The sequence below is a fragment of the Solea solea genome, chromosome 19, assembly GCF_958295425.1.
Source record: "Solea solea chromosome 19, fSolSol10.1, whole genome shotgun sequence".
Classification (NCBI taxonomy): Eukaryota; Metazoa; Chordata; class Actinopteri; order Pleuronectiformes; family Soleidae; genus Solea; species Solea solea.
The window spans coordinates 19,474,074-19,501,356 of record NC_081152.1 but is presented as its reverse complement, the minus strand read 5'-3'; the positions used below and the strand labels follow the sequence as shown (position 1 = coordinate 19,501,356).

Here is a 27,283-nt window from a genome sequence, read left to right as displayed (position 1 = left end):
AAAACTCCGTTATAAAAAACGTCTAGAGTTACGACCTCTGTAAGACGATTAAAAAATGCACAAAGGCAACAAAAACAGTCAAAAAAATGTCAAACATGGTGTTGAAAAAAAACCAAATTTACGACAAATGTAATTACAGAAAAGGACGCAGTGACGAGTTGAAAAGAAGGAAAAACGGCAGCATTTAATTTCCAGACCACTTTTATCCAATTTAAACAAAAACATATTTACATTTAGTGACACATCACCATTTCCACAAGGAGGCGCTGCCTTTGGCACGCTGCATAATACAATGTCTTATCTGTAAACAACCCCTGCTGGTGTGATGTGGTATGACGTAGTGACGCCACAGTGTGTACATCAGTCACCAAGGCCCGTTCTTAAAGCTTTCTTTTTCTTCTTTGATCAGCTCACATCAGATACAGCAGTTTAACTGTTTTTCTTTGTTCATTTTTTCCCGTATGTGACCGTTACAAGACGAAGGATTGACCTAAAACATGGAGCTAAATGGACAAAAGAAAAAATAAATAGATAATAATATTTTATACTTCTTCAACTCACTGTGAGACAGACTTTTTCAACAGGAAACTCCCCCACGGGAAAATCAGCAGTTTTTACATCGCAGCACACAGGAGTTGTTGATCCACTGCCACCTCCATTAGTCACTTTAAATGTTTTATTTTGGGACTTCGGTGTTTGGAATTCCTCGTTCAGATTGACCGCAGTAACACAAACCTACCACAGGAGGCAGCAGTAGTTAAGCGGCTTGTGTCCCTGTGATTTTCTCTATGGAATTTGGTGTGTGAGTTTCCACACCATTTCCAGCGAGAATAGACCGTCTAACAGTGAGACAGAGCAGCAAAAAACATTTTCTTAATACGTCAGAGACTAAAACCTTTAAAGTCTTTCTTTTGTTCATGAGGGACCCCGTCAAACATCCACACTTTCAGGGCAACATTCTGATTTTAGTGCACTTCAGTCGTTCCTCCCAGCTTCTCTTCTCTTTTTCTTCTTTTTTCTATTTTTAAAAACACCCACCAACCAACCACTATGAAAAAATAAACCCTCTGCCAAAAATATCATAGTAAGAAAAGTAACAATCACTCACATTATTTCTCTCATCATCACAACAATCTTTGTCTGAACCATGACTGAAAGTTGCACTATTTTATTTATTCACACCATACTGTATTTTTTGGACGTGTGGTTGTACAAGGCAGCGACCGTTTTTTTTTTCTGTGCTTTCTGAAGTTTACGATGTCTCCTGCTTATGTTCACCACTTCATCTCACTGTTTGTATCACTTTGTAAACCGCTCACTCTCCCACACCAAAGCCCATAGAGAAAATCAGCATTTTTAGCTTCCAGGTGACACGGGAGCTGCTGGTCCACTGCTGCCTCCTTTGGTCATTCTTTCATTGGAGGTAAATCCAAACAAAGTCTTTCAAATACTGAAGTCAAAATAATGAAACACTTAAACTTTTCAATGGAGGCAAAAGTGATAAACAACTCCTGTGAGCTGTGAGGTAAAATCACTAATTTTCTCAATGGGATTTGGCATGGGAGAGTGAGCGCGTTACAAAGTCACACAAGTGTCTGTTTCCTGTTGACATAACGCCGTCTAACAGTGAGATAAAGCAGCAAAAGTATTCTTAAGATACCACAGATATTGTATCCTTCCTAAATGACTCAAACAACCACATGACAAAAAAATAAAACAGAACTATCCTATATAACTATAGTGTCACAATCGTCAGGTCTCCCAGCGTTACAACCATCATTGTCAAAGCCACGATCATCCAGGTTCAAAACCAAAACTCTAAAGAAAGATTTAAAGAAATCATTTGGGGGGGAAATAAAAAACGATTTAGAATTATTATTTTTTTTAAATCCCGTTTGATTAAACAATATTAACGTTTAACACCTGTTTCTCTGTGAGGAATTAAGATATTTAACACTTGTGGAGGGTAAAAGCACCTCAGTTCTGTAGAACCACAGTCCTCAGCTGATCGTCCCCGCTCATGCTGATGGTGGCGATGGCGCCGTCGTTGAACTCGAACGACGTCCCGCCGTCGACCACCATGCAGGCGTCCCAGCAGCGGGAGCGGACGCACACTCTGGGGAAAGAACCCAAAACACTTCCATGGTCAGCGTTTTTCCTTTAGCAACGACGATATACGGAACAATCTGTGTGAGCGTGACGAATCTTTATATCTTTATTATTTCATGCGAGTGACTTGAAAACACCCAATCGCAGTGGTTTATTTTCAAGTGACACAAGTGGGAGCTGCATCTTTTCAGCTGGACAATGATTGGTTTCCACACAAAAAACAATGTATTGTAAGAGTTTGAAGCCAATTTTTACATTTATCGCAATAAAATCATGAACAATCATTTTTCTTGTGTGTGTGAATTACGACGATACAACATGCAAACACAAAGTCGTGTTTATTGTAACGTTACATTTAGAAAGTAGTGTTTTTTGTAATATTAGTCGCATTCGTTACATCCATGTCATAAATACAGCTGAAACAATTATTCGATGAATCCATTGTTAATGGAATACTAAATGAATCGTCAACTATTTTGATAATTGACTAATTGTTTCAAAGCTTTTTTCATGATTAAAACAAGATTTCTGTTTGATTCAAGATTGTTTCAGCTTCTTAAATGTGAATATTTTCTTAATTTTTTCCTCCATAAAACTGTTCTCACTGAGCAGGTAACACAAAAATACTGTACAACGTCACAATATTTAATATCATATACGATGAACAATATACAATACACCCAAACAATCAAATTATCCTGAAATAATGAATTGGGATTCATTAATATTAACGCCAACGTTAAAAATCAGTTTTAAACTCCTTAAATTTCTCTTAAAAAAACACTAAAATCGCCTTACAGGTTGGTTGTGATGTTAAATTCACTTAGTGTGTGTGTATTGTAAATTGTACATACTGTATAAGGTAAATATTTAGGGAGAACAGTTGCAATTACAACCAAACTGTGAGGAGAAGTGAGTTTAAAATAGATTTTTTTACATTTATCGTTTTAATTCATCAGTGTAACAGTGTAACAGTGACGGGACACTTTGGTGACTCACTTGCTGGCGAAGCCTCTCTGTCGACTGTTGGAGAAGACTCTGTTAACGATGGGCTCTCTGATGCTGTACAGCAGACGTCTGTCGTCTGGAGCAAACACCAGAGCCTCGTTGTATCTGTCAGTGACTGAAAACACACACCATTGTCACATGACACAAAGTGGCTTTGAAGTGTGAAAGAATAACAAACCGATCAACTCACCTCTCTCAATAAATTCCCGATTAAGTGGAATATCAAGACCTGAGAGGAACTTTCCTGAAAGAAGAAGGAAATGTGTTATTAAAGCTTTACACAGCTAAGGACACCGCATTGACTTTAATTCATTAGGACAACCTAAACAAAGTTTAGGTTCGACAAATACAACACGTACCTATTTTTAAAACCTCCTCCACAGCCTGTTCAGCAAGTTTGTTGATGTTATATGACCTGTGAACCCAGAGGCAGAGGATTTACGGTGTGAACAGACACAGGATGACACAGTGTGACACAGTGTGACACAGTGTGACACAGTATGACACAGTGTGACACAGTGTGACACAGTGTGACACAGTGTGAACAAGGAAACTCAAGTTTGAGTCCCTTTTGTAAACCGCTCACTCTCCCACACCAAACTCCATAGAGAAAATCAGCGATTTTATGCCACAGCTCACAGGAGTCGTTGATCCACTGCTGCCTCCATCAGTGAAGTTGAAATGTGTTATTTTGTGACTTAACGGAAAACGGATTTAGATGGATTTAGCAAAATAGCAAAAAATGGCCAAATGACTCAGCAGGAGACGAGCAATTCCTGTGTCCTCACAAGCTAAAAATGCTGATTTTCTCTATGGACTTTGGTGCGGGAGAGTGAGTGTTGTACAAAATGACACAAACTTCAGTTTCCTGTTGGAAAACATATGAAATGACCATAGATTTAAGCTGACATGGATGGAAAAACGTACCAGGCTTTGGATCCAGTTCCTGTGCAGATACTGAGACCTGAACTCTTCTGCTTCTCCCAAGGGCCGTCGTCCACAGAAATCTCATAGTAGGAAGCCCTATGAAGCAAATGGTTAACATGGTGTTTGAAGGGTTTAAACTTCTCCCTGTAGTGGAAAGAGATTCCACTGATGAGTTGTAGGAGGAACAAGCAAGAAAGTGGTGGATTAACAAGGAGGCGGGGCACGCACACAAGCACACAAGCACACGGTTAAGACTGAATTCCATGCATCGCTTCAGAAGACCGCGGTACCTGGACGACAAAGACTCTCCGATGAAGATTTCATTCAGGCTCCTGACCGGGAGGAGACAGGGCTTGGAGACGGTCTCGTATAGAGTTCCTGGCCCTGAGAAGACTCACTGAATTAGAGGAAGAACAAAAAAAACATTTCCACATACAAAGTGACGGACAGACGAGGACAGATTACACAGACGAGTCCGTACTCCTCTGATTGTCCGCGGCGGTGTTGCGGTGAGCTTGGTTGTGCTGCTCCAGGCTCAGCTGCTGCTCGTGGAGATCCACCGGCGCCGGGTTGATTCCCGTTCCCTCCAAGTGCACGCGGATCCTCTGACGCCAAAGCCACCTGCGGACAGAAGAGGACAACGTGACGGGACCAGATCCATGGTTTGGAAGAGTCGAGCCCTGGGCCGGGCTTTGACGACAATGAACGTGACATAAAAACCACAGAGTGCACTGTACCAAACCGTTCCACTCCAAGGAGACGCGGCTAAACCGATCTTCAGAAACACTATGTGCCCAAAACACGAGATTCCACTCATGGAAATATACCAAACGAGTGCAGAACCCGTTCAATATGTGCCTGTATTTTGTGTATTTTCGTTTTTTTGTGAACAGAAACAGAAACAACCCTTTTAAAAAACACACTGGTGCCCTGAGGAAGTTTAAAGCCTGTGTCAAACAAACAGTTGGATTAATGCAGACGTTCCTTTGCATTTATAGATAGATGACCAGGTTGCTTTTGTGGACATTCAGAGATGACTATAATCTGAATGAATCAGGCTGCTGGGAGCATGACTCGTCATTTCCAAAGCCTTAACCGTACGGAGAATCTTAGAATGTGATGGAGAAGACAAAGTATTTCCAGACAGAAAAGTGACAAAGTTAAGTGTGACAAAAAGACACTGTGAAAAAAAGAGACGTGGTAGAAGATGCAAAAATACGACCAAACCTTGCAAACGATTTCTCAACTCTGCACAGCAAGCATTACTTCATCTCTAGAATTAATTAAAGCTACTTGTGACTACATGTAACTAAGGAGAGAGACGGGTTTAGTTCAGTGTAAACCTCTGGTTCAGTGACCTGTGGTAGCAGTTAAGGGATCACTAAGTGGATTTAAGTAGGTCTGTCCTGCAGAGTCTTGACAACACGACGATTTCCAGACAAACAGGTTTGATCTTGTCCCGAACCTCGAAGCTAAACGACAGATCGACGGCTCCAGTTCATTCTTCACGTTACTGCTGCACTGATGTCAGGACATGTTCCTGAATGAAGAAGTCCTCTGGGGCAAGAACATGAGAATGCACACAGTTCAAGTCTCTCCACACACTTTTCTACCAGCTTACACATCAAATATATACGGATAATGTTCATGTGGGAAAAGGCTCCAGAACATTCACAGAGAGTGAGTGAGTGAGTGAGTGAGGGAGTAAGACACTGCTTTCCCTAGACATTCCTTTTACTTTCCTTTTCCCCGGAGATTTTTCTGTAAACACATTTGTTTTAGGAAATGTCTACATCCACAAAAACGCCCTCCAAATTCCCAAAGATGAGAATTGAATGTCAGTTTTTCCATGACATTTTTTTGGTTCTCCTACATCTGTTCTTGTGTGTACCGGTGCTAGGTCACTCACTTTTATGAGCGGGAGGAAAGTGGGTAAATACACACCTGAACTCACCACGAAAGAGTTTGTCCAGCGCCTCGGGGAAAGCGCGAGTGTAGCGTACGGGCAGACACAGGTGACCTTCTGACCTTCAGTCAAAAGAGACAGAAATATGATGAGCTCAGTAAGAAGAAGCCTGCAGTAACTCCACAAGGACATACTTTAAAAAGGGATAGTCCAGGATGCTGGAAACATATTTTGGAAAAAAATACGATATTTTAAGAACGTTTTATTTTCACTGTAAGACAGACTTTTCCAACAAGAAACTGAAGTTGTCCCTCAATTTGCCATGTGCTTTTTCACTGTGTGAACTGCTGAGTTCATGTTTAGTTTTCAGCTTCTTGGATGTGAATATTTTCTGCAATCACGAAAACAGAATCACTTTGGTTTGTGAACCAATGATCAACTTCTTCTGACATTTTGTAGACCAGACAACTAATCCATTAGTCAAGAAAAATCATCATTAGATTCATTGCTTATGAAAATAATTGTTACTTGCACTATTAATTGTAAAGTCTACCATGTGTAAAGTAAACCATTCACTCTCCCACACCAAAGTCCACTGAGAAAATTAACCATTTTGCTGAGTCACTGCTGCCTCCATCAGTTAGCTCAAACATATTATTTTGTAACTCTGGTGCTGAAAATCCTTCATTTGAAAATGAGCTAACTGACACAAACTTACCAAACAAGGCAGAAATAGCCCAGAAGCTTCTGTTTCACACAAGAGCTAAACATGCTGATTTTCTCTATGGACTTTGGTGTGGTGGCGTGATCAGTTTTCAAAGTGACAAAAACTTTTCTTGTTGGAAGAGGTTGTCAAACGGCAAAGATAAATCCTGAACTCTCCCTTTAAACCGTGAAACAAATGTGTCCAGGTGAGCGCTTTACCTCTCAGGGTCAGTGTTTACTCCAACAATTGGTTTGTCCTTGCTTAAAACCTTACTGGCAACAAGTAGCATTGTCCCGTCACCTGACAAAAAAAACAAAAAAAACTGCAGTTCAAGAACTTGTTTTGTTTTTCCTGCGTCTGTTGTCTGCAGCCTTTGTTCGTGTATTTTGTACTATTTATGGGCATTTAGTGGAGCTTTTTCTGCTGAATCACAACATCGCCGAGGAGTAGACGACGTTGAAGTTCCCCTGTGTAAAATGCTTTCCGATGCTACATAGGTTGTCCAAAAACACTGGTAAGGGAAGACAGAGGCGAGAGCTGTTCAGCTGCAACATCACCAATAAATGTAAAACAGCGTGACAGAGATACGAACCTCCAGCAGAGATGATGGCGTCTGCCCATCGCACCACTTCTGCATCGTACTCTCCTCTCTTCACCACTCGCACGTTGATGCCTTTGCTCCTGCAAACACATCGTCATCCTCGTCAAGATTTTATCTGATACAGCCACACGAACTGTCCCTTTACTCAGTTACCACCAACACTGAAAGTTCACCTAATACAATCCAGCTTATGTCGTAATAATATGTTTGCAGGTTTATCTCACTGTCTTTTTAACCAACTGGAATTAAAGTCTGTGTCTTTGTGACACCCACAACAGTCCATGAAGAAAATCAACGATTTTACATCACAGCACGCAGGAGTCTCTGCCACTGCTGCCTCCATCAGTTAAGTTCTAATTAGTATTTTGTGACTTTGGTGTAAAAAATCCTCGCTTCCAATTTAAACCAACTAACACAAACGTACTAAATGAGGCAGCAGTAGACCTGCAGCAATCATTTTGTCATGGAGAGTGTGGCTGTCCAGTGGGGGCACAGACAGTGCTGCCATGCAGCCATATGAAGGGGTGAACATATTCTTAAATTAGCATACACTTAAAATGGCATAGATTTCTCTCCACCATGTTTTCACTTAGAGTGTAGCTGCCTGTGTTGTTGTGTGACTTCTTACCGCAGGCTCTTCACTATGTGTTCCACATTGTTGGTGTGGATGTTGTGTCTCTCCAGCAGGCCGCTGTAGCTGGAGCCCTTCATGGCGAGCTGTAACACACACACACACACACACACACAGGTAAATAAACTGCAGCCATAGGCACAAATATAATAATGCGGTAAAGTTTAGAGCATATTTTAGATGCACACACAGCAACATTTATGATCTACCTCGATATCTATAGGTTTTCATGAGATACATTTGGATTAAGGTGCATTTTATGAAAGTGTATAGACAGAAAACTGTTGTGCAACTAACAGTTAGCAGTCAATGACTTCCTCAGTCAATTGATTTGTTGTTTGGTCCATAAAATGCCCCAAACTTTGTTTTCCAAAACTTGAAATGATGATGTTGTCAAATGCCTTGTTTGGTACACAAACTGTTTTTTAATATGGAGCAAAGAAACCAGACGATATTCACACTGAAGAAGCCTCAAAAGAGTCAGGATTAGTGAGGATGAACCTTAGTCAACATTGCAACTTATGTAAATGTTGAGTCATTGTAGAAATTTGGAATGTTTTGTCAGCAATAACAGGTTCTAAGTCCTCATCTTCCTTTACTCGGATTAAATATTTACAATTTTCTACAGTCCCATGGGATGACTGATGTGTGTTTTTGTACTGTTTCCAGGGAAGGTGTATATTTAACCGATGTTTCCTCTGTCCGTTTAAGTACACCTGTTGAATGATTAGAAATAATACAATAAGAACTTGCTTGACTTGGGTTAACACTTATAAAACACGATCTGTTTTAATGACATAGCAACATTTATTATTAAGTTTCTGTGAACAAAAACATGTCATTTGAAATAATTTGACGGTATTACATTAAGCTAGCAGTATAATATAAAGTGTAAATAACTGATTTTATCTTTGCAGACAGTGGGGTGTGTTATGACTAAACGAAAATGAGCATCTTTATGGAGGTTCGTGATTTGTTGCTTTTTACCGCGATGGGCGATGAAAAGAAAAAAATCGAAAATCGTCCAGTCCCCAGAGAGACCGTGCAGACTGTTTTGTCCCAGACTGGATCACACAGCAAAATTCAGTCTTACCAGCTGTTTCAGATCATCCTCGGAGAGTCCAGCGAACCGATACCGCTGCTGCTCGAACTCGTACCGGGTCGTCTTCGTCACCACGGCCACTTTCTCCGGTCTGAACCCGGATCTCGGCTTCAGTGACCCCGCGTTGTACGCTGATAAGTGGAGGAGGGAGCGGGGGGGGCTTCCGTAGAGGACGCTGACAGCTCGGTTGCCGAGACACAGCAGGTTCACAGCCGAGCCGCGACTCATTCTCACGGGGAAGAGGGAGGACAGACACACACACACGACCGTAGACTCAGCTCAGGGTCCGACTACAGGTGCTGCAGTCATGTCAGTCCCACTCACAGCTGCCGAAGAAGGTCACCACCACACCGAGACCTCCCGAGCTCTACCGCGACCCGGGTGCTCTCCGGGTCCGGCGGTAACCCAGGAAAGTAACGAAACAGCTTGATAATGATTTAACTAGTTGTCCAACTAGCCGTATTTGGTCACGTTCGAGATACTTCACCAGCCCGGATTCAGAAGCTAAAGTTAGCTAGCAGCATACTCACACGGGTTCAACCGCATTCCACACACTTACTGTGGAACGAGCGAGGTTACGTCGCACACTGCGGGGACAGAGGTGTGTTTCAGGCTCGAGGACAAGTTTTAAAAAAGAAATAAATAAATATAACTATCAAAACCGCGTACTATTGACACCAACACCCAAACTGGCACGTATTCACCGTGTGTGCGTGTCCAGCACGTACGCGTAACGTTCCGGTGAATCTGATTGGCTGACGCACTCTGTCAAAACTCGAGGGGGCGGGGTTACTTGACGTTTGGGGGCGCGCCTCAAGTCATAGACATATGCCTCAAGTGGTCTTGATGCCTTCAGGGACATGAGAAAGAGTGGGAAAAACTAACTGCTTAACTAACTAACTAACAGTGTTGGAGTAACGAGTTGCATGTAACGACGTTACGTAATTTATTACAAAATGTACGTAATTGTAATCTGTTACATTACTGGGAGAAAATGTGTAATTACATTACAGTTGCTTTAGGAAATTTCCATGATTACAATTTAAAAATTGCAGCAAAAGCTCGGATTCATATCAACATCCTCCTTCTAAAGCCGACACTTGTGATTGGCTCTCTCTGGTCATGTGCCATTCTGCCGCTAGACTCAATCGACTTGTTAACTTCATACAGACAAAAGATAAGGGCCCAAACATTTGAGTACAATGCAAAGAGTGTTTGCCGGAAGTGAAGGTGTTGTCGACGTCTAAACAGCCGATGTCAAAACGGGGGACACATCTAAAGCTACGTAGCCTACTAGCCTATAACTGTAACTGCAAGCACTCACATGCAGTACAACGGGGAAGAAGTGCCAACCTTCAGTGTGTCTTTTCACTTTTGACAGAAGTCAGCTTTACACATTTTTTATTATTTATTTACATTTCATCATGTTTTGTTACCAGTTTATTATTTGTGTAAAGAACAAATATGTGGTTAATTCCAAAATAATGATCTATGGTTTTAATCCACTTTTAAATTAAGAAAAGTAATCAAAATGTAATCAAATGTAAATAGTTATATTACTTTGAGAAAATAATTGAAATAGTTACACTACTATTACATTTTCAACAGGGTAACTTGTAATTGTAACCAACTACATTTCCAAAGTAATCTTCCCAACACTGCTAACTAACCAACTAAATAACTAAATGTATGTTAAATTGATCTTGATGCATTCAGTGGCACGAGAAACAGTGGGAAAAACAATTATGATTGGTTAATTAACCGACTAATTAACTAACTAAATTTATGTTAAACAAGGGACCTTAATGCATTCAGGGGCATGAGAAAGAGTGGTAAAACAGCAAAGACATGTACAGTGATGAGTGGTTAACAAATTAACTGACTAACTAAATTTATGTTAAACAAGGGCTCTCGATGCGTTCAGGGGCAAGAGAACGAGTGGGAAAAACAGCAAACAGCTATACATGGTTAACTAACTAACTAGATTTTATGTCAAACAGGTTAAATGAGTGATCTTGGTGCATTCAGGGGCATGAGAAAGAGTGGGAAAAACAGTTACGAGCGGTTAACTAACTAACTGACCAACTAACTAACTAAATTTATGACAAACAAGTGATCTTGATGCATTCAGGGGCATTTGAAAGAGTGGGGAAAACAGTTATGATTGGTTAACTAACTGAACAATTAACTAACTAACAAAATGTATGTTAGACAACTGATCTTGATGCGTTCAGGGGCATGAGAAAGAGTGGGGAAAAACAGCAAACACATGTACATATACAGTTATGAGTGGTTAGCTATCTAACTACCCTACTAACTAAAATGTATGTTAAACAAACATAAACAGGGTAATGAATCCCAAAGATATATTATATTTATTAGCAGGTGGGAATACTGAGTCAGCAATTTTACAACAATTGTTTTACAATTTCTTAAAATTCTGCTTTTTCTTGTGTCCTCACTGTTCTCACAGACATGTGATAAGATGTTTTATGAATCTACAAATCTGTATTTTAATGTTTTAGATGACAGCACTCAATATCCATCCATTTAATTTATTGTTTTGGTTGTTTGTTCATTTATTCTGGATATTTAAAATGTTCTTCAGTTCCGGTGTTAAATATTCTTTAGACATAAAAGTTTATTGATCTTTGAAAAGGTGTACCTGCATTATTATTATTATTATGCCATTATCATTGTATTAGATGAAAATGGTTTCAGAACGACAATATTATCATTTATCACAATAATTTCTGGGACAATTTATCGTCCAGCAAAATTTGTTATCGTGACAGGCTTAGTCTTCGCTGCTGTAAAACCGACGTAATACAGGATTATATTGTATTGTTGTGTCATAACGTTTTGTTTTCCATCTTATCGTATCTTAACACGTCGCCGCAGCACTGTATCGTGAGTTCCTGCGATCCCCGCTCCTGGTTTATTGATAAAACTTGGATTGACTTGAATTATAAACTCATCCTGATTTAATTTGATGATGTTAGAGGAAGTAAAAAAACTGCGTTTCATTCGGGGGGAAAGTGTGTTTGTGAAAAGATGACGTGACCTGATTGGAGGGGTATTCTTCACTAATTATATTCCCGCGTCGCCGGGGAATATTTTTCCATACAGTGAGGTCACTTATTACAGAGCAGCTAAATGTGGTGAGTCCCTCACTCTGTGGAATTACCTTAATCTATGACACGTCCCCAGTGAGACGCCGCTGCGCATCGTTAAAGTTGGTTATTGTTTTATTCTCTCTCTCGTATAGTCCCCCCATTTTACCATATTATATCATTTAATGAGGCCGCACATGGTGTCGCGTTCCATCGCTTTGATCTGTTTTTCATAATAAAGTGCGTTAAAATGGCAAAGATTAGTCACATTAGAGAGGCAGTGAGAAAAAAAGATATAAAACTGATTATAAAACATTTCTATAGACAGTAATACAGTGCAACAATAAGAAGAAATGTAGCTCGTACAATCTCGTGTGACAGATAAAGAAATCTTGAGATCTTGAACTGAAAAATAATTAAAATATATATGAATATATATACTCTTATATTATATTGATGTCATAAATGGTGAGAATCTGCAGTTTCGTAAATAAACGGGCAGATGACACACGAGACCAGAGCTGAAACAATTAGTTGCTTAATCGGTTTGAAGCTTTTTTCATTAATAAAAGGTTTTCTGGTTGTTTCAGCTTCTTAAATGTGAATATTTTCTTTGTGTCTTTGCTCCATGAAACAAAGAAATCATTAAAACTGAATCACTTTGGTCTGTGGACAAAAACAAGACAACCGAGAACATCATCATTTCCAGGTTTGACAAACACCGATCAACGCTTTTTAACGTTTTCAGACATTTTATGGACCAAACGATGATGAACGATTAATCGTTAGTTGCAGATCTACACGAGACGAGATCAGGTTTTCTACTAAAATGGTTTCTAAAGAACAAAAACTTTGTTAAAAATAGTTATATATTATGATATGAAGGATAAATGAAAGAAAAATGACTGACCCTTCTTATTATACTGTACCACTGGTTTTAATTTACTTTACTACAAACATGATTTGTTGTGTCCAATTTAAACTTTGATCAACAATAATTCCACAAGAATCTCACACAGGATCGTGTTCTTTATCATATCCTGCTGCACGTGACCAGGAGTGAACTTTAGGGCCAATGTTCGACGTTATGGAGAGATATATTCATGGATTCATGGATTCATGTGGCTGTTGAAAGAAAGAGTCATTCACAATTCTATTTGACTCATTTATCTATTAAACTAACCACATTTTGGAACCTCTAACCTTTGTAAAGTTTATAAGACTTTTATTTCAAACTTTGTATTTTGCTTGTAAAATAGGGCATACTTTATTTATTGTTACGTATACAATTATAGACTACTTTTGTGAACACTTTTATTTTATTATTCTATATTCTCGTACTTCAATAAAGCATTTTTTGAAAGAATAATTCTCACTGCTGTTGCATCGTTCACCATCGAAATAACTAATAACAACTGTCATACGTCTGTGTTTTAAGTGAAACTGTGTCACAGACTAACACGATTAACGGTGATATTATGGGACAACCATTTTCTCATTTGTCCTCCCTCCCTCCATCCCTCCCTCCCTCTCTCATCTTCTCTGTCTCCTCTCGATGTCTCCCCTCCCTTCTTTCCCCAGCTCAAGTTAAGGTAGAGGAGCTCTCACTCGGTCCTGCATCACTTTCGTCTTCCGTCCTCCTGGAGATCGTCAGACGCTTCAACTCGAGTTCCTCTGTCTCCAACCTTCAGCTTCACAGGCTTCAACCTTCAGCTTCACAGGCTTCAACCTTCAGCTTCACAGGCTTCAACCTTCAGCAGAGTTTAAGTGAAGAGCAAACGCTCGCAGGACAAAGACAAAGAGGTAAAAACTGAACCGTGAAATATGTTGGGCTAACCCTTGATAAAATAGAGAAACTTTTGTCGTTCTGGTTGTTGTTGGTCTTTATACTTGCACTTTCACCTAAGTGATGCTCTATGTTATTTTATAAATACTTGATTTGGAAAGAGGGGTGATTTGACCCTGGGCAATAATTCATCTGCCCCTGGTATTTCCTTTGATGTGAGAGCACTCTTATTTCTGTATAATTATGTACTTTGTAAGTATTTTTTTGAAAACTCAATAAAGATAAAAAGAGGTAAAAACTCACTTTCTGTTCTATGTTTTTAGGTTTGAAGTCCACAGTGTGACAGATAAGGTTGTGACCATTAATTACACTATGGACTATTATTATTTTATAGTTGTTTTTCCATGATATTAAGGTGTGTTCATTGCTACTTTGGCATTTGTTTCCTTTGTTTTGATATGAGTCTGCGGTCACATGGGATGACCATGGGTCAGGGGTTGGCAACCTTTAGTATCAAAAGAGACATTTTTTTTATCCCTTCTTCACCCAAATAAATGTAATCTGGAGCCGTGAAAAAACATATACTATACTATATATAAAAAAAACATAGATTGTTGCATTTATAAAAATCTAAAAAGTAGAAAAAGAAAACTGTTGACATTTCATTACCGTTTTTACCTCTTTGAAATAAATATTAAATAAATGATTTGGATTTTCTAAAGTTCATACTAGAGAAAACCTGCTTAATGTGAACGTCAAATGTCTTAATCTCAAACGTCGGGTTCTGGGACATTTTTTTTATTGCATTCAACGTTGACGTGGGACGTGGCGCATGTTTTAGTGGAGAACATTTTATCATAACGCTTTCATTTATCGCCTTGATTGATCCCTTAAAAAACCATGTTCACTTTGAAATAAATAATGAAAGAAAGCAAATGAAGATAAACACAATTTTTTCAAAGCTACAGGGAGCCACATGCAGCTCTAGAGCCGCAGGTTGCAGAACCCTGGGATAGGAAGGATAGCCAGTTGCATGTATATGAGTGGAGCTGTTACATTAAGGGAATCAGCTGTTCACCTGGTATAGTGAGAGAGAATGAGGGGGTGATGTGGGTCACTGCTTTTTGTTGACCACTATTTCTTTAATTACTGTGATTATGCACGATATTATGACTTGATCCCTTTGTTCCATCACTAAAAGTTTAATTTTATTTTCAAAGTCTCAGTAAATCATTTTCTCAGCCTTTGTTCTTTGACGTTGACACTACGAGTTAATGTCAAAGAATCCGTTTATCCTAAAACTGTTGCTGCTGCTCATTTTGACATCTAAAATTTGCCTCTATGACATTTATGGAATTTCATTTGTGCAGTAGTCGTTGATATGTCAAAAAAACAAATGTAAGAAGAGGCTGTATTTGAAAACACAAATTGCCACAGAAGTCAGAATTATTGGATGTTCTCCCAAGTCAACTCTGCAGATAATGTCCAAGTGAGCTCATGTGAGAAAACAGCAGGAGAAACTCTGGATAATCCACAGAGAATTGACGAGTGTCCACTTCCACCTCCACCTCCTCCTCCTCCTCTGGAGATTCTCCTGCTGTTGTAAATGTGTCTGACCCTCACAACCTCAAGATGTGTTCTTCAAAAGGTGAACGGCAAACTCCAGAATGTTCTGTGGACATTATCTGGAACTCATTGTCTGAAAATGTCTATAACTTTATTTACAGGGTCACTGTCAGTAATGGACAGCAAAAATCTGGTGCCCCCTTGTGGCCATTGGTTTGCTGACATGTTCCCTGTAAAATATTGCCATCAGTCAAACAGTGGTAGTAAAGTTGGCAGTGAAGGACTTTTATATTTATAAAGTTCTATGATTTAAATTAGCAATTAAATGACGATTATTCCATAAAAGAACGTGTTTACCCCTGGTTCCATTATCTCGGCAGGATGCAGCGCTTCAGGGAAGGCATTCACATACGCACCATGAAGGCCAAGAGGAAAGTGGAGGAGATCTCCAAAGAAGACGTCCAGGCTTTCCTCAAGAAGAACGCCTTTGTGCTCTTCACTGTCGGGGCAGTGATTGTAGGTGAGCGACCTCTGCAGGTGACGTGATAAACGTCTCAGGTGTGATTATGGACAGTCCTACACTGTCCTACGTCTCTCTCTCTCTCTCTCTCGCTCTCTGTGTGCAGGAGTTATTCTGGGATTTGCCCTGCGTCCCTACAAGATGTCCTATCGAGAAATGAAGTACTTCTCCTTCCCTGGAGAGCTGTTGATGAGGATGCTTCAGATGCTTGTTCTGCCGCTACTGGTCTCCAGTCTAGTGACAGGTACAACCCATGTTACCTGGTCATCACTAAACAAACCCTTTGTGCTTTTTACGTTTCCAAAGATACTTTTTTACTGGTAATTTCAGCTACATCCCCACCCTGTGTCTTTTAGGAATGGCAGCTTTGGACAGCAAAGCCTCAGGAAAGATGGGCATGAGAGCCGTGATCTACTACATGACCACGACCTTCATCGCAGTCTTCATTGGGATCCTAATCGTCCTCATCATCCACCCGGGAAAAGGCTCAAAGGATGAGTTTGGGAAGCAGCAGAAGATAGAGCAAGTCAGTCCAGCCGACGCCTTCCTAGATCTGATCAGGTATCCAGCGTATAACTGAGGAAGTAGAGTGAGATTTCACAGGGTTTGATGTCAGTTCTCATGCCACTGTGATTTCTTTCCCTTCAGAAACATGTTTCCACCAAACCTGGTCCAGGCCTGCACTCAGCAGGTGAGCTTTGGACGATCTTTCATTAAGCAACAGCCTAAATCTGAAGCCTCTCAGGCGAAATCTTAATCTGAATATGGAGATTAGTACACTCCTTTGTTTCCTTTTGGGAGAAGTTTTTTTTTTTACCAGAAAACCGTTCTGCCTTCAGGTTTCTGTCCCTGTTTGGTGTATGAAACCAAACTACCCCGACAAGTTTAGACTGGTTTAATCAAAGCTCAATTCCTTCTGTTGTTCACCAGTTCAAAACCAAATACGGGAAACGAGTGGTCCAAGTGACAGTGACCATAAATGATACAATCTTCAACTCAACCAATGGAACCCAGGAGGTCATGGAGATCACCCGGGAAGAAGTGATTCCAGTGCCGGGTCAGGTGAACGGGGTCAATGCCCTCGGGTTGGTGGTCTTCTCCATGTGCTTTGGCCTGATAATTGGCAATATGAAGGAGCAGGGCCAGCTCCTGAGGGACTTCTTTGACAGCCTCAATGAGGCGATCATGCGTCTGGTTGCCATCATCATGTGGTACGAGCTTACCCTGTAGAAAGTTTGTTGAACCATTTCACCTTTGCCCGGTGACTCAGTACTGCTGTCCTCTTTCAGGTACGCTCCCATTGGTATCCTGTTCCTCATCGCAGGAAAGATTGTGGAAATGGATGACCTGACACAGATGGGTGGCCAGCTGGGAATGTACACCATCACAGTCATCATTGGCTTATTGATCCACGGTGTTCTTATCCTCCCCACTCTATATTTTGTCATCACTCGACAGAACCCCTTTATCTTCATTGCTGGGCTCCTGCAAGCTCTAGTGACAGCCCTGGGGACCTCGTCCAGGTAAGTCTACCCAACACTGACACACCTCAACAAAATTGCCTGGTTTCAATCACGTGGTACAGGACAGTTCAGTAGGGATGTCCCGATCCGATATTGATATCGGATATCGGTCCAATATCAGCCAAAAAACGAGTAATGGATTATATCAGACTGCCTCTAAAATCTCCGATATAATCGCTCCGATACAAGCAGTCATTCCACTCCAGCCCTTCTATCCAGCAGTGCCCATTGCTGGATAGATCACGTGGGCTCTACGTAGCCCACAGGATCACAACAACAGCGTGTGTGTGCTACTGCTATTTCAGAGGTTGAACACTTTTCCTTTACCTGAAATCAGAGGCTACGAAGCCGCACAGCGAGCGTGAGCTAGGTTTATGTAACCCACTTCTGAATTGGTAGCTCTGGCAGTGGGACTGCCACTGCATGTCCACAAAATGCTTTGGGGGGCAGCGTAGATACAGAATGACACATAATTTGAAGATAAGCTGATGAACCAAGTCTGTGACTAGCCACATCTGTGCAATGAGTTATTTTACTGCAGTGAAAAACATGCCTGTCAAAAATATCTTTCAAACTCTTCTTTAGAAAATCAAATATCTTATGGAGTAACCTAATACTCTAATATCAAATAAAAGCTGCTTTGGTCCAGGGCCAATACCATGTTTTAGTCACTGTTTACATCACTTACATCACTCGAATCTAGTAGTATAAATACTATATATTCCCTTAATGGGGTTATCGTTTAATATGGGGGAAAAGTAAACCAAGCTAAGAGTCCGTACCTGCAAATATTGGATCTTCTGTTTTTCTTCTTTCACCCCCCAGCTCAGCAACACTCCCAGTCACCTTCAAATGTCTGGAGGAGAACAACAAAATTGATAAGAGAATCACACGGTTTGTGCTGCCGGTGGGAGCGACCATCAACATGGATGGCACGGCTCTGTATGAAGCGCTGGCCGCCATCTTCATAGCACAGGTCAACAATGTGGAGATGAACTTTGGTCAGATCATCACCATAAGGTAAGGTCACTTCATGTGAAGATATTACAAGCAAGGTCAATAGAAAAATGTGAGTAAATGCAAATATCATGTCACTTGTTGTACCACGAATTACGTAAATCCCATAAAATGGCATAATTTGCTCAAGTCGTTCATGTTAAAACACTTAAACATAAGTCAAAAATGTCAAGTAGTCAAGTCAATAAGCATTGTGATTCTTCAACTTCCCGATGTTGTATCAGAAATTGAGGACAGTTGCTTCATGTCTCCGAGTGAGGAAGTGCGATCACCTGCTAACTTGATTCAAGCTGTTGCCCGCACATTGACAGATGAGTGGTCAAGGGTTGTATTAGCCATAAAAATTTTAAAAATGTGCTTGGTGTCTAACAGAACTTCTTCTTTGTTTATCTTCAATCAAGTATCACAGCAACGGCAGCTAGCATCGGAGCTGCTGGCATCCCTCAGGCAGGCCTGGTCACCATGGTGATTGTGCTGACCTCTGTTGGACTTCCAACTGACGACATCACTCTCATCATTGCAGTCGATTGGTTTCTGTGAGTAGCTTCCTCAGCCTGTGAACGTGCGAATATACACGTCGGCTGTGGCTGCACGTCGCATGAATCATCCCTGTGCTTTTAAAGGTCAAAAGCAGCCCTGGATTCTACTACCACCTAGTGACACACTTCTGCCGTCTCCCCGGAGCCTTGCTCTACATCTTCCCTTTTGTATTGAATATTTCCTGCAATGAGTTTTAACATAGAAACATAATTAGGTTTCCCAAATTAATCGTTTCAATTAGAATACCCTTCCCAGAAATTGCTCAGCTAACTGGGGTAATAAGAAGAAGAAACCCTTCCCTCCTTTAAGTAGGATGGACCAAATCTGAATGGCCTGTCTTCTTGAAGCTGTGATATCGCTATAAAGTGCCTGGCAAAAGTGATCAAGAGAATTATAGAGAATAAGTCTGGTATGACATAGGCGGTTTCCCTCATGGTGGTCCTGGTCCAGTCAACCTGTGCTCAAATTAGGGTCCCATTTGGGATTCGAAGAGTTTAGGAGAATTCACAAAAGTTTTGTATCCACAGAAAACCAGGGTTTTGGTAGCCATGGGGCACTTTTTTTGGAAAACGGGTCCCAGAATGAAAAAACATTGGAGGCCTCAGTCAGGCTCCACCCCTTCTCTTCCAAATTTGGTGACTTCTGGTTTCAATCAATCCACTAGCAGTTGCCCACTATTTGGATGAACATTTACCTTCTAGCATTTACAGCTAAAACAGTAGCCTGCTAGTTAATGTTAGCCACAGGTGCTCCACAGTTTATCGTAGCTTGGCAGCATCATCGGGTTCTCTGGTTTTCTCAAATTTAGTGTATTCAGGTGTCAATAAACCAAAATACTCTAATGGAGGTTGCCTACTATTTTGGTGAGCATTTACCTTTTAGAATTTACAGCTACAACAGTATCATGTTAGATAACATTAACCACAGGAGCTACACAGTTTACCATAGCTTGGCAGCAGCAGCACCATCAGGTCCTCTGGTTTCTTAAATTTAGTTACTTCAGGTTTCAAAAAACCAAGACGGCGACAACCAAAATACTAAAATGAAAGCTTGCATGCTAGCTAACATTAGCCACAGAGGCTACACAGTTTACCTTGGCTTCACAGGTTTCTCATGCGTTCCCACTTTCCCGCACTTTTTTTATTCTCTCTTTTTCCTCTTCGGGATATACAGGGATCGCTTGCGAACCACCACCAACGTCCTGGGGGACTCGATCGGTGCCGGCATCATCGAGTTCTTGTCCCGACACGAGCTTCGCAGCAAAGACGTGGAGATGGGGAACTCCGTGCTGGAGGAGAAGGAGCGGAAGAAACCGTACAAGCTCATTTCCCAGGATAGTGATTTCGAGAATGACAAACGTGCTCACAGTGAATCCATCATGTAGTTTACCCTCCGACGTGTGCCACACACACACACACACACACTGGTTTCCATGACCTTAGAGGACATTGAATTGACTTACATTCATTTTTCTGGAGACTTACTGACAAACAAAACAACAAGAAAATCCTGACATTTAAGCTTCTATCATGTGTTTGAAATAATTTCACACTTTTAAAAAGGGATAGTTCCAGTCCTTTTGAGTTGCATAAGTCAGTGACAGTGGTGTTTTTATATATATTACAAGGTTAATATATCATGTTGTGAAATTATAATAAATTCAGTTTTTTTATTGATCTTTTTCACCAGGACATGATGAATTTTATCTGCATTTTTGCCCAACAGTAGCTGGTTAAAAGACATTTGTTGATTTTTCCACACATATAATTACATATATGTACATTTTGACAAAGTTTCTGTTCCTTTATTGTACATGTGACACATATGTCTAATAATGCATATGTCTAATAATACATGTTCAATTTCCATTTGGTGGATGTGTGGGTGAGAGGGGGAATTGAGGACAGGACTGAAATCCAGAGCCTTTCTGTGTATCAGTTTTCTTGTGGATTATAATTCCTGTGAAATAAATTGGGGAAGAAAAAAACCACAGCACATTTCCCTGTGTCTGGCTCAACATTCTATAACTAGAAATGTCGGGGGGGGGGCATGAGCACTCACTGTTTCAAAAAAACAGTGAGTGCTCATTTATTCACGGTTTGGAAATAGTTTAACAGTTTTACTACGCTCCAGTGAAAGGATTTCTTCAATTGTTGCTACAACAAATTAAATTAAATAAGAAAAAAACACCCGCAGACACATAAGGAATTACAAAAATTCCACAATTACATATTCCTGCTGTCATAAAAATAGGGACACAAGTAGACTTTGTGAGGTGGTTAAAATGGGAGGCTACTCACAACAAGAGCAACTGCAATAATGGTGTATTTTCCTTATCATAGACCACAAATACCTGCTGGAGATTTGCCTTCGGCTCACCACAAAATTGTACAAGGGGACAATCATATTTGTTCAAATTGTACATTATAATGTTTCCAAATAAAGCTGCCATGCCTTACTACAACTAATATATATACAACTATACACACACACAACTATATACACTATATATATACAACTTTATATATATATAGTGTCTAAGTCGAATACATATTAGTTGAAGTAAAGAAAGGCAGCTTTGTTTGTGTAGCATGTATAACTATATATATACATATTTATATATACACACAACTATATATATATACATATTATTATAGTAAATAGTAGCAGCTTTATTTGTATGGCATATATAGCTATATACATATAATATATATAGTTATATATAGTATATACATATGTACATACAACAGTATACAACTATATATATATATATATATATATATATAGTATATAAGTTGTGTACATATATTAGTTGTAGTACGGAAAGGCCGCTTTATTTGTATAGCATATATAACTATATATAGTTATATATATAACAGGGGTCGCGTTAACCGAATATTTTCCGTCATTGGCCGTTTTTTTAAAACGGTGACGGAAAAATCTGTGAGCCATCCGTCATTTTGACAGATTGCAATTCACACCCCTAAAAACTATGTTGATAAAAGAGGTGTAAAAAGAGGGATAGATGCAGATGAAGGACAAACTCAGCCCTTGGCCTCAGCGGAGCGAGGAAGCGGCAGTAAGGAGGTTAGGCGAGTTCAGTGGGAGCGGGAGTTCTCCTGGCTGAGGAGGGCGGATAGAAAAATGTTGTGCGACAAAATAAAGATTCCCATCGGAGAATCTGAGCATAATTTCTGACCTGGACACCGTACTCAATGCATCTCCCTATCCTTGTAGTGCTGACAGCGTGTTAAAGAGCTATGGACAGGAGGCTTTGGAGCGCGTCTGTGACCGGTGCAGCTGATACACTGGTGCAGAAGGAGCGCATGTTGCGGGATTTCCTACCACGCGCAACTACGCGCAAGCAGGCACGCGATTTAAGTCCATGTGGACCAGGAGGAAGGTGTGAGACTGTGCGTTTAGGCCACAGGTGAACTGTTCATATTCCACTGCAATATGAACAATGCAATTGAATATGTCATTATTATCATTTAAAGTGACCGGTAAAAATTGATTATGACGGGATTTTTATGACCCTGTCAGTCAAAATGACAGACAACGAAAAAGTCTAGCGCAACCTCTGATATATAACTATATATATATATACTATACTATATATGCTATATATCAGAAAATAAATACATACAGTATATATAACTACTACTAATTATAACATATATATAGTCATATTTACGATAATTTAAAACCGTGATTGATTACCGCAACTGATTACCGAAAAACTCATTTCCTGGAGAAGCAGCAGCACCTGAACGGCACTCGCTCAGAAGCGGGCGCGCATGCGCAGTTTGCACTGTCTGTCCAGCGACAACACGGCTGAAGAAACCCCCCCCCCCCCCAGAAAATCAGAAGTCTGGGCATATTTTGTATTTTTAAACGATGTTGTGGGTAAAATAATTGAAGACAATCAATCCTTGTGCAGAAAATGCAACAAAAAAAAATCTCCGCGAAGCCACTTCCAATTTGAAGTCAACGTCATGGTTTGTCTCGCGAAAGCGAGTAGTGTGCAGACGACACATACCGTAGCAGACCAAAATGTGTTTGTTTCTGTGTTTATTTTTATGCTGTGTACGACCGCTGCTACTTAATAATTATCCGACACAGAGTGAGGACCTGTGTGTGTGTGTGTGTGTGTGTGTGTCAGTCAGTCAGATGATAATTATTATTATTAATAATGATAATAATAATAATAATCATATAATATAAAATGTATTTTTTTAAATAAAACTTGGTTAAAAGGTGTGTGTTCAGTACTTTTGGAACATTTTGAACACATCTAACAATACCGTGATAATATTGATAACCGTGATCATTTTGGTCACAATAACCGTGATATGAAATTTTCATATCGTTACATCTCTACTTACATAAGTTGTGGTGTAACGAATCAGCGTGAAACCGGGAGATGGCGACAAGGCAGGACAAGTGGATTTGGAGCAGCTGGAACCAGAGAAGAAGAAAATCACTTCGACACACACACACACACACATAACCGTCCCCTCTCTGCTTCCTCACAATCACAACCATGTCGATCGCAGCGGGTACAGACCTCGGCCGGGCTCTCTGCATCATCACCGGGGCTTCCAGAGGCTTCGGTCAGGCTGCGGCGAGGCACTTGTCGCAGCGGGTGAGTCCGGGATCCGCGTTCGTGCTGGCGGCTCGCTCCGGTAACGACCTCCGCTCTGTGCGGACGGAGCTGCAGCAGGAGGACGCGGGCCTGCTGGTGGAGTGTGTGGAGGCTGACCTGGCTCACGCCGAGGCTCAGGCTCGCGTCATCGCTGCCGCCAAACGGTGCTTCTCCGCGGACATGGATCATGTGATACTGGTCAACAACGCAGGTAAGAAAAAAAACCCTATGCGTGCGCGTGCAGCTGCTGATTTCTACTTTAAAAAAAGATGAAATCATAGCCAGATAAAATCAGATAAAAAAAGGTACGTGACTAATAATACGTTACTCAATTTATTTATGATTAATTCAAGTTTGATGATACTTTAATTTAACGCCATTAAATCCAGATCAGGGGCGGTGCAACAGGGCAAGGGCTCCAAGCTCAAAGCCCCCCCTCCCCCACACACACACACATACACAACAGTGCGTGACTTTTGTTGATATTTTTGTTTTAAATACCTAATTTTTGACAATAATTGAAGTACTATCGCATTGTGACTTAACTATCGTGATAATATTGTATCATATCGTGACTTAATTATCGGGATAGTATCGTATGTCACTTAATCATCGTGATAATATCGTATGTGACTAAATTATCGTGATAATATCGTATGTGACTTAATTATCGTGATAATATCGTATGTGACTTAATTATCGTGATAATATCGTATCTGACTTAATTATCGTGATAATATCATATTGTGACTTAATTATCGGGACAGTATCGTATGTGACTTATTCATCGTGATAATATCATATGTGACTTAAATATCGTATGTGACTTAATTATCGTGATAATATCGTATTGTGACTTAAATATAGTGGTAATATCGTATCGTGGTGTCTCTGGCGATTCCCATCCATATCTGTATCGGACATGAAAAAGCAGTATTGAGTGTACTGCGTTCCAGCTGTAGTCAGAAGTCGCAACTCCTGGTCAATAGTTTTCAATGTGAATAAAGCTCCCTCAGTTCGGAAGATATCTACTTTCCTTGTTTTTTTACTGTTAAGTGCACTTGTGTTGTATTTGTCGGATAGTAAATCTGTCGTACACGTAGTACTGTTAAATTTTTACCCGTACTAAGTAAAATACTGTGTAAATGTTATCAACTTTTGCGTCCATGTTTTTTGTCCTTCTGAAAGGAGGCGGAGCCTGAGTTTCCTCACATTCACTTCCTCCCTCCCTCTCCTTTAGCGTCTCTGGGCGACGTGTCCCGCTACACCCGTGACTTCACCAACATGGCTGAGGTGGACTCGTACCTGTCCCTCAACGTCAGCTCCTGCCTGTGCCTCACCGCCAGCACCCTGGAGGCGTTCCCGCAGCGCCCGGGTCTCCGCCGCACCGTGGTCAACGTTAGCTCGCTGTGCGCCCTGCAGCCGTTCCCGTCCTGGGTGCTGTACTGCACCGGCAAGGCCGCTCGAGACATGATGTTCAGAGTGTTAGCGGAGGAGGAGCCTGACGTCAGAGTGCTCAACTACTCACCAGGTGAGCTATGAGTGCGACCTGCCCCATGAGAACCATGTTTTAAGCCACTTAAGTCTACAATATCTTATCTTCTCCTTGTTCACTGCTTTATCTCACTTTGTAAACCACTGACTCTCCCACACAAACACCATTGAGAGAATCGGTGATTTTAACATCACGGCACACAGGAGCTATTGATCCACTGCTGACTCAGTCAGTGAGTTCAGATGTGTTATCGTGTGTCTTCTGTGTTTGAAGTCCTTTGTTCAGATTTACCTCAGAGGCACAAACTGACCACATGAGACAGCAGTCCACCAGCAGCTCCTGTGTGCTCCAGACACCATGTGAGCTTAAATTGCTGATGGGCTTTGGTGTGGGAGAGCGAGATGTTTTCAAACTTTCTGTCTTCTGTCAGTGAGATAAAGCATCAAACAGTCGTGATTATGGTTAATATTTTTAATCCCAAACCAGGACCCATGGACACCGACATCTACGTGTCCGCCAAGTCCAGAACAGCTGACCCGAACGTCAGGAGGAGTTTCACGGCCATGTGGGACCAGGGTCAGGTGCTGACCTGTGACGAGTCCTGCACCAAACTGATGAAGCTGCTGCTGGACGACAGCTACGTCTCTGGAGCTCACGTCGACGTCTATGATGTGTAGACGCGGCGCCGCCTACAGGCCGCCTACGGGTGTAGTGTCCTGTGGTTCCTTTGTGCCTTGATTTTAATCATTTATATATATATATATATATATATATATATATGTGTTGTGTGTAGTTCATTTCATGGACCAAATAAGTGTTTTACATGTATTGTCTTTCCAAACATTCCTGATAAAAGTTCATATTTTCACTGAAACACTTTTTAAATCTACGTCACCTCAAGTCCACGACCTCATCAGAACATGTTTGCGACTTTACTAAACCAAGTTTGAGTCATTTTAGAAACCGCTCGCTCTCCTGCACCAAATCCCACGGAGAAAATCAGCGGTTTTAGCTCGCGGGTGGACACAGATGCTGCTGGTCTACCGCTGCCTCGTGTGGTCACTTTGTGTCACTAAGGTAAATCCGAGGGAACGTTTTCATTAGCACAAGTCACAGAAAAGCACATTTGAATTTACTGACGGAGGCAGCAGTGGATGAAGAATGTCCGTGAGCTGTGACTTTAAATCGCTGATTTTCTCTATGGGCTTTGGTGGACGTCAGTAAGAGAGTCTGCACGTTTCTAGCTCACACACTCGCACACACACACACACACACACAGGTCGAGTCTCATGTCGTTACCTCTTTGTGGAACCAAGACTGAAACTGTACTGTATTAAAAGGCATTATAATGTGCTCATTCCAGGCTGGTACCAAATCACTTTTATGCACTCGCTGTTGTATCATGAAGAAATAAATCAGTGGAAGCATAATAGTCTTGTTTTTTGTGTTTTTTTCACGTCCTTAACTTACTGATGACGTCCATAAAATAAGCAAAAGGTAATAATAATATTCCATTTTCATAGATTATAGCAGTCCTTTTGTCTTACCAGTTGAGTTTTCTGATTCTTCAGCTTCTTAAATGTGAATATTTTCTGATTTCTTTTGCTTTTTCTTTTGAGAATAACCGCTGAAATACTAACACACAGAAAAGAGCACGTCACATCAATAACAAAATCCTTTTGTTTGCTTTTAAATGTATGCATGACCATGCTCCATCGCGGTGCTTGTGTTTACAGACAAAACTAGGCTGAAGCTCAGAGGGGGCCTGAGCTCTTTGTGTCTGGAATGAGTTACTTTTTAATAAAAGACAGGCCCTTTAACTTCCTGTTTTTAAAGCTGGTCTTAGGACACACAATCCTCCCTGGCCTTTGGCTCAGTGAGCGCTGCTGTTGTTGTTTTCTCCATTTCTCCATTTCTCCATGTTTAGTAATGGATTAATAATCGATTCATCGAGGAATTGTTTCACCCCTACGTTTTATTATCCAAATACCTTTGTTTGTTTACACCTGTGAGCTGCCAAAATGGCCGCCGTACAGTCCTGCCGCTGCTGCCGCCGCTGCTGCTGCCACCCAGTGGCCAAAACCCAAA

At 40.8% G+C, this 27,283-nt stretch overlaps 3 protein-coding genes across 5 annotated transcripts; 2 read left to right on the top strand and 1 right to left on the bottom strand.

Moving 5' to 3' along the window:
* Window positions 1-183: 183 nt before the first annotated feature.
* Window positions 184-20,251, bottom strand: nadk2 (NAD kinase 2, mitochondrial). 3 transcript variants are annotated; one of them, XM_058616741.1, is made up of 13 exons: window positions 20,149-20,251; window positions 18,281-18,354; window positions 7,886-7,974; window positions 7,249-7,337; window positions 6,875-6,956; window positions 5,989-6,072; window positions 4,526-4,665; window positions 4,335-4,428; window positions 4,045-4,188; window positions 3,477-3,532; window positions 3,308-3,361; window positions 3,109-3,232; window positions 184-2,116 (listed from the first exon to the last, which is right to left on the bottom strand). In XM_058616741.1, the coding sequence occupies exons 3-13, from the start codon at window positions 7,966-7,968 to the stop codon at window positions 1,978-1,980; spliced, it is 1,089 nt and encodes a 362-aa protein (XP_058472724.1). In that variant the 5' UTR covers window positions 7,969-7,974; window positions 18,281-18,354; window positions 20,149-20,251; the 3' UTR covers window positions 184-1,977. The 3 variants fall into 3 exon arrangements, with proteins under 3 accessions (XP_058472724.1, XP_058472722.1, XP_058472723.1); XM_058616739.1 differs by lacking the exons at window positions 18,281-18,354; window positions 20,149-20,251 and adding an exon at window positions 8,982-10,281 and having other exon boundaries at window positions 184-1,818; window positions 1,977-2,116; XM_058616740.1 differs by lacking the exons at window positions 18,281-18,354; window positions 20,149-20,251 and adding an exon at window positions 8,982-10,281 and having other exon boundaries at window positions 4,045-4,140.
* LOC131445935 (excitatory amino acid transporter 1-like) lies at window positions 10,477-21,045 on the top strand. The gene is made up of 10 exons (XM_058616731.1): window positions 10,477-13,906; window positions 15,836-15,975; window positions 16,082-16,219; window positions 16,332-16,536; window positions 16,624-16,666; window positions 16,906-17,186; window positions 17,265-17,498; window positions 18,324-18,518; window positions 18,917-19,051; window positions 20,229-21,045. The coding sequence occupies exons 2-10, from the start codon at window positions 15,837-15,839 to the stop codon at window positions 20,437-20,439; spliced, it is 1,581 nt and encodes a 526-aa protein (XP_058472714.1). The 5' UTR covers window positions 10,477-13,906; window position 15,836; the 3' UTR covers window positions 20,440-21,045.
* Window positions 21,046-23,536: 2,491 nt separating this feature from the next.
* spra (sepiapterin reductase a) lies at window positions 23,537-26,625 on the top strand. The gene is made up of 3 exons (XM_058616758.1): window positions 23,537-23,911; window positions 24,941-25,231; window positions 25,682-26,625. The coding sequence occupies exons 1-3, from the start codon at window positions 23,599-23,601 to the stop codon at window positions 25,870-25,872; spliced, it is 795 nt and encodes a 264-aa protein (XP_058472741.1). The 5' UTR covers window positions 23,537-23,598; the 3' UTR covers window positions 25,873-26,625.
* The last annotated feature ends 658 nt before the right edge of the window (window positions 26,626-27,283 follow it).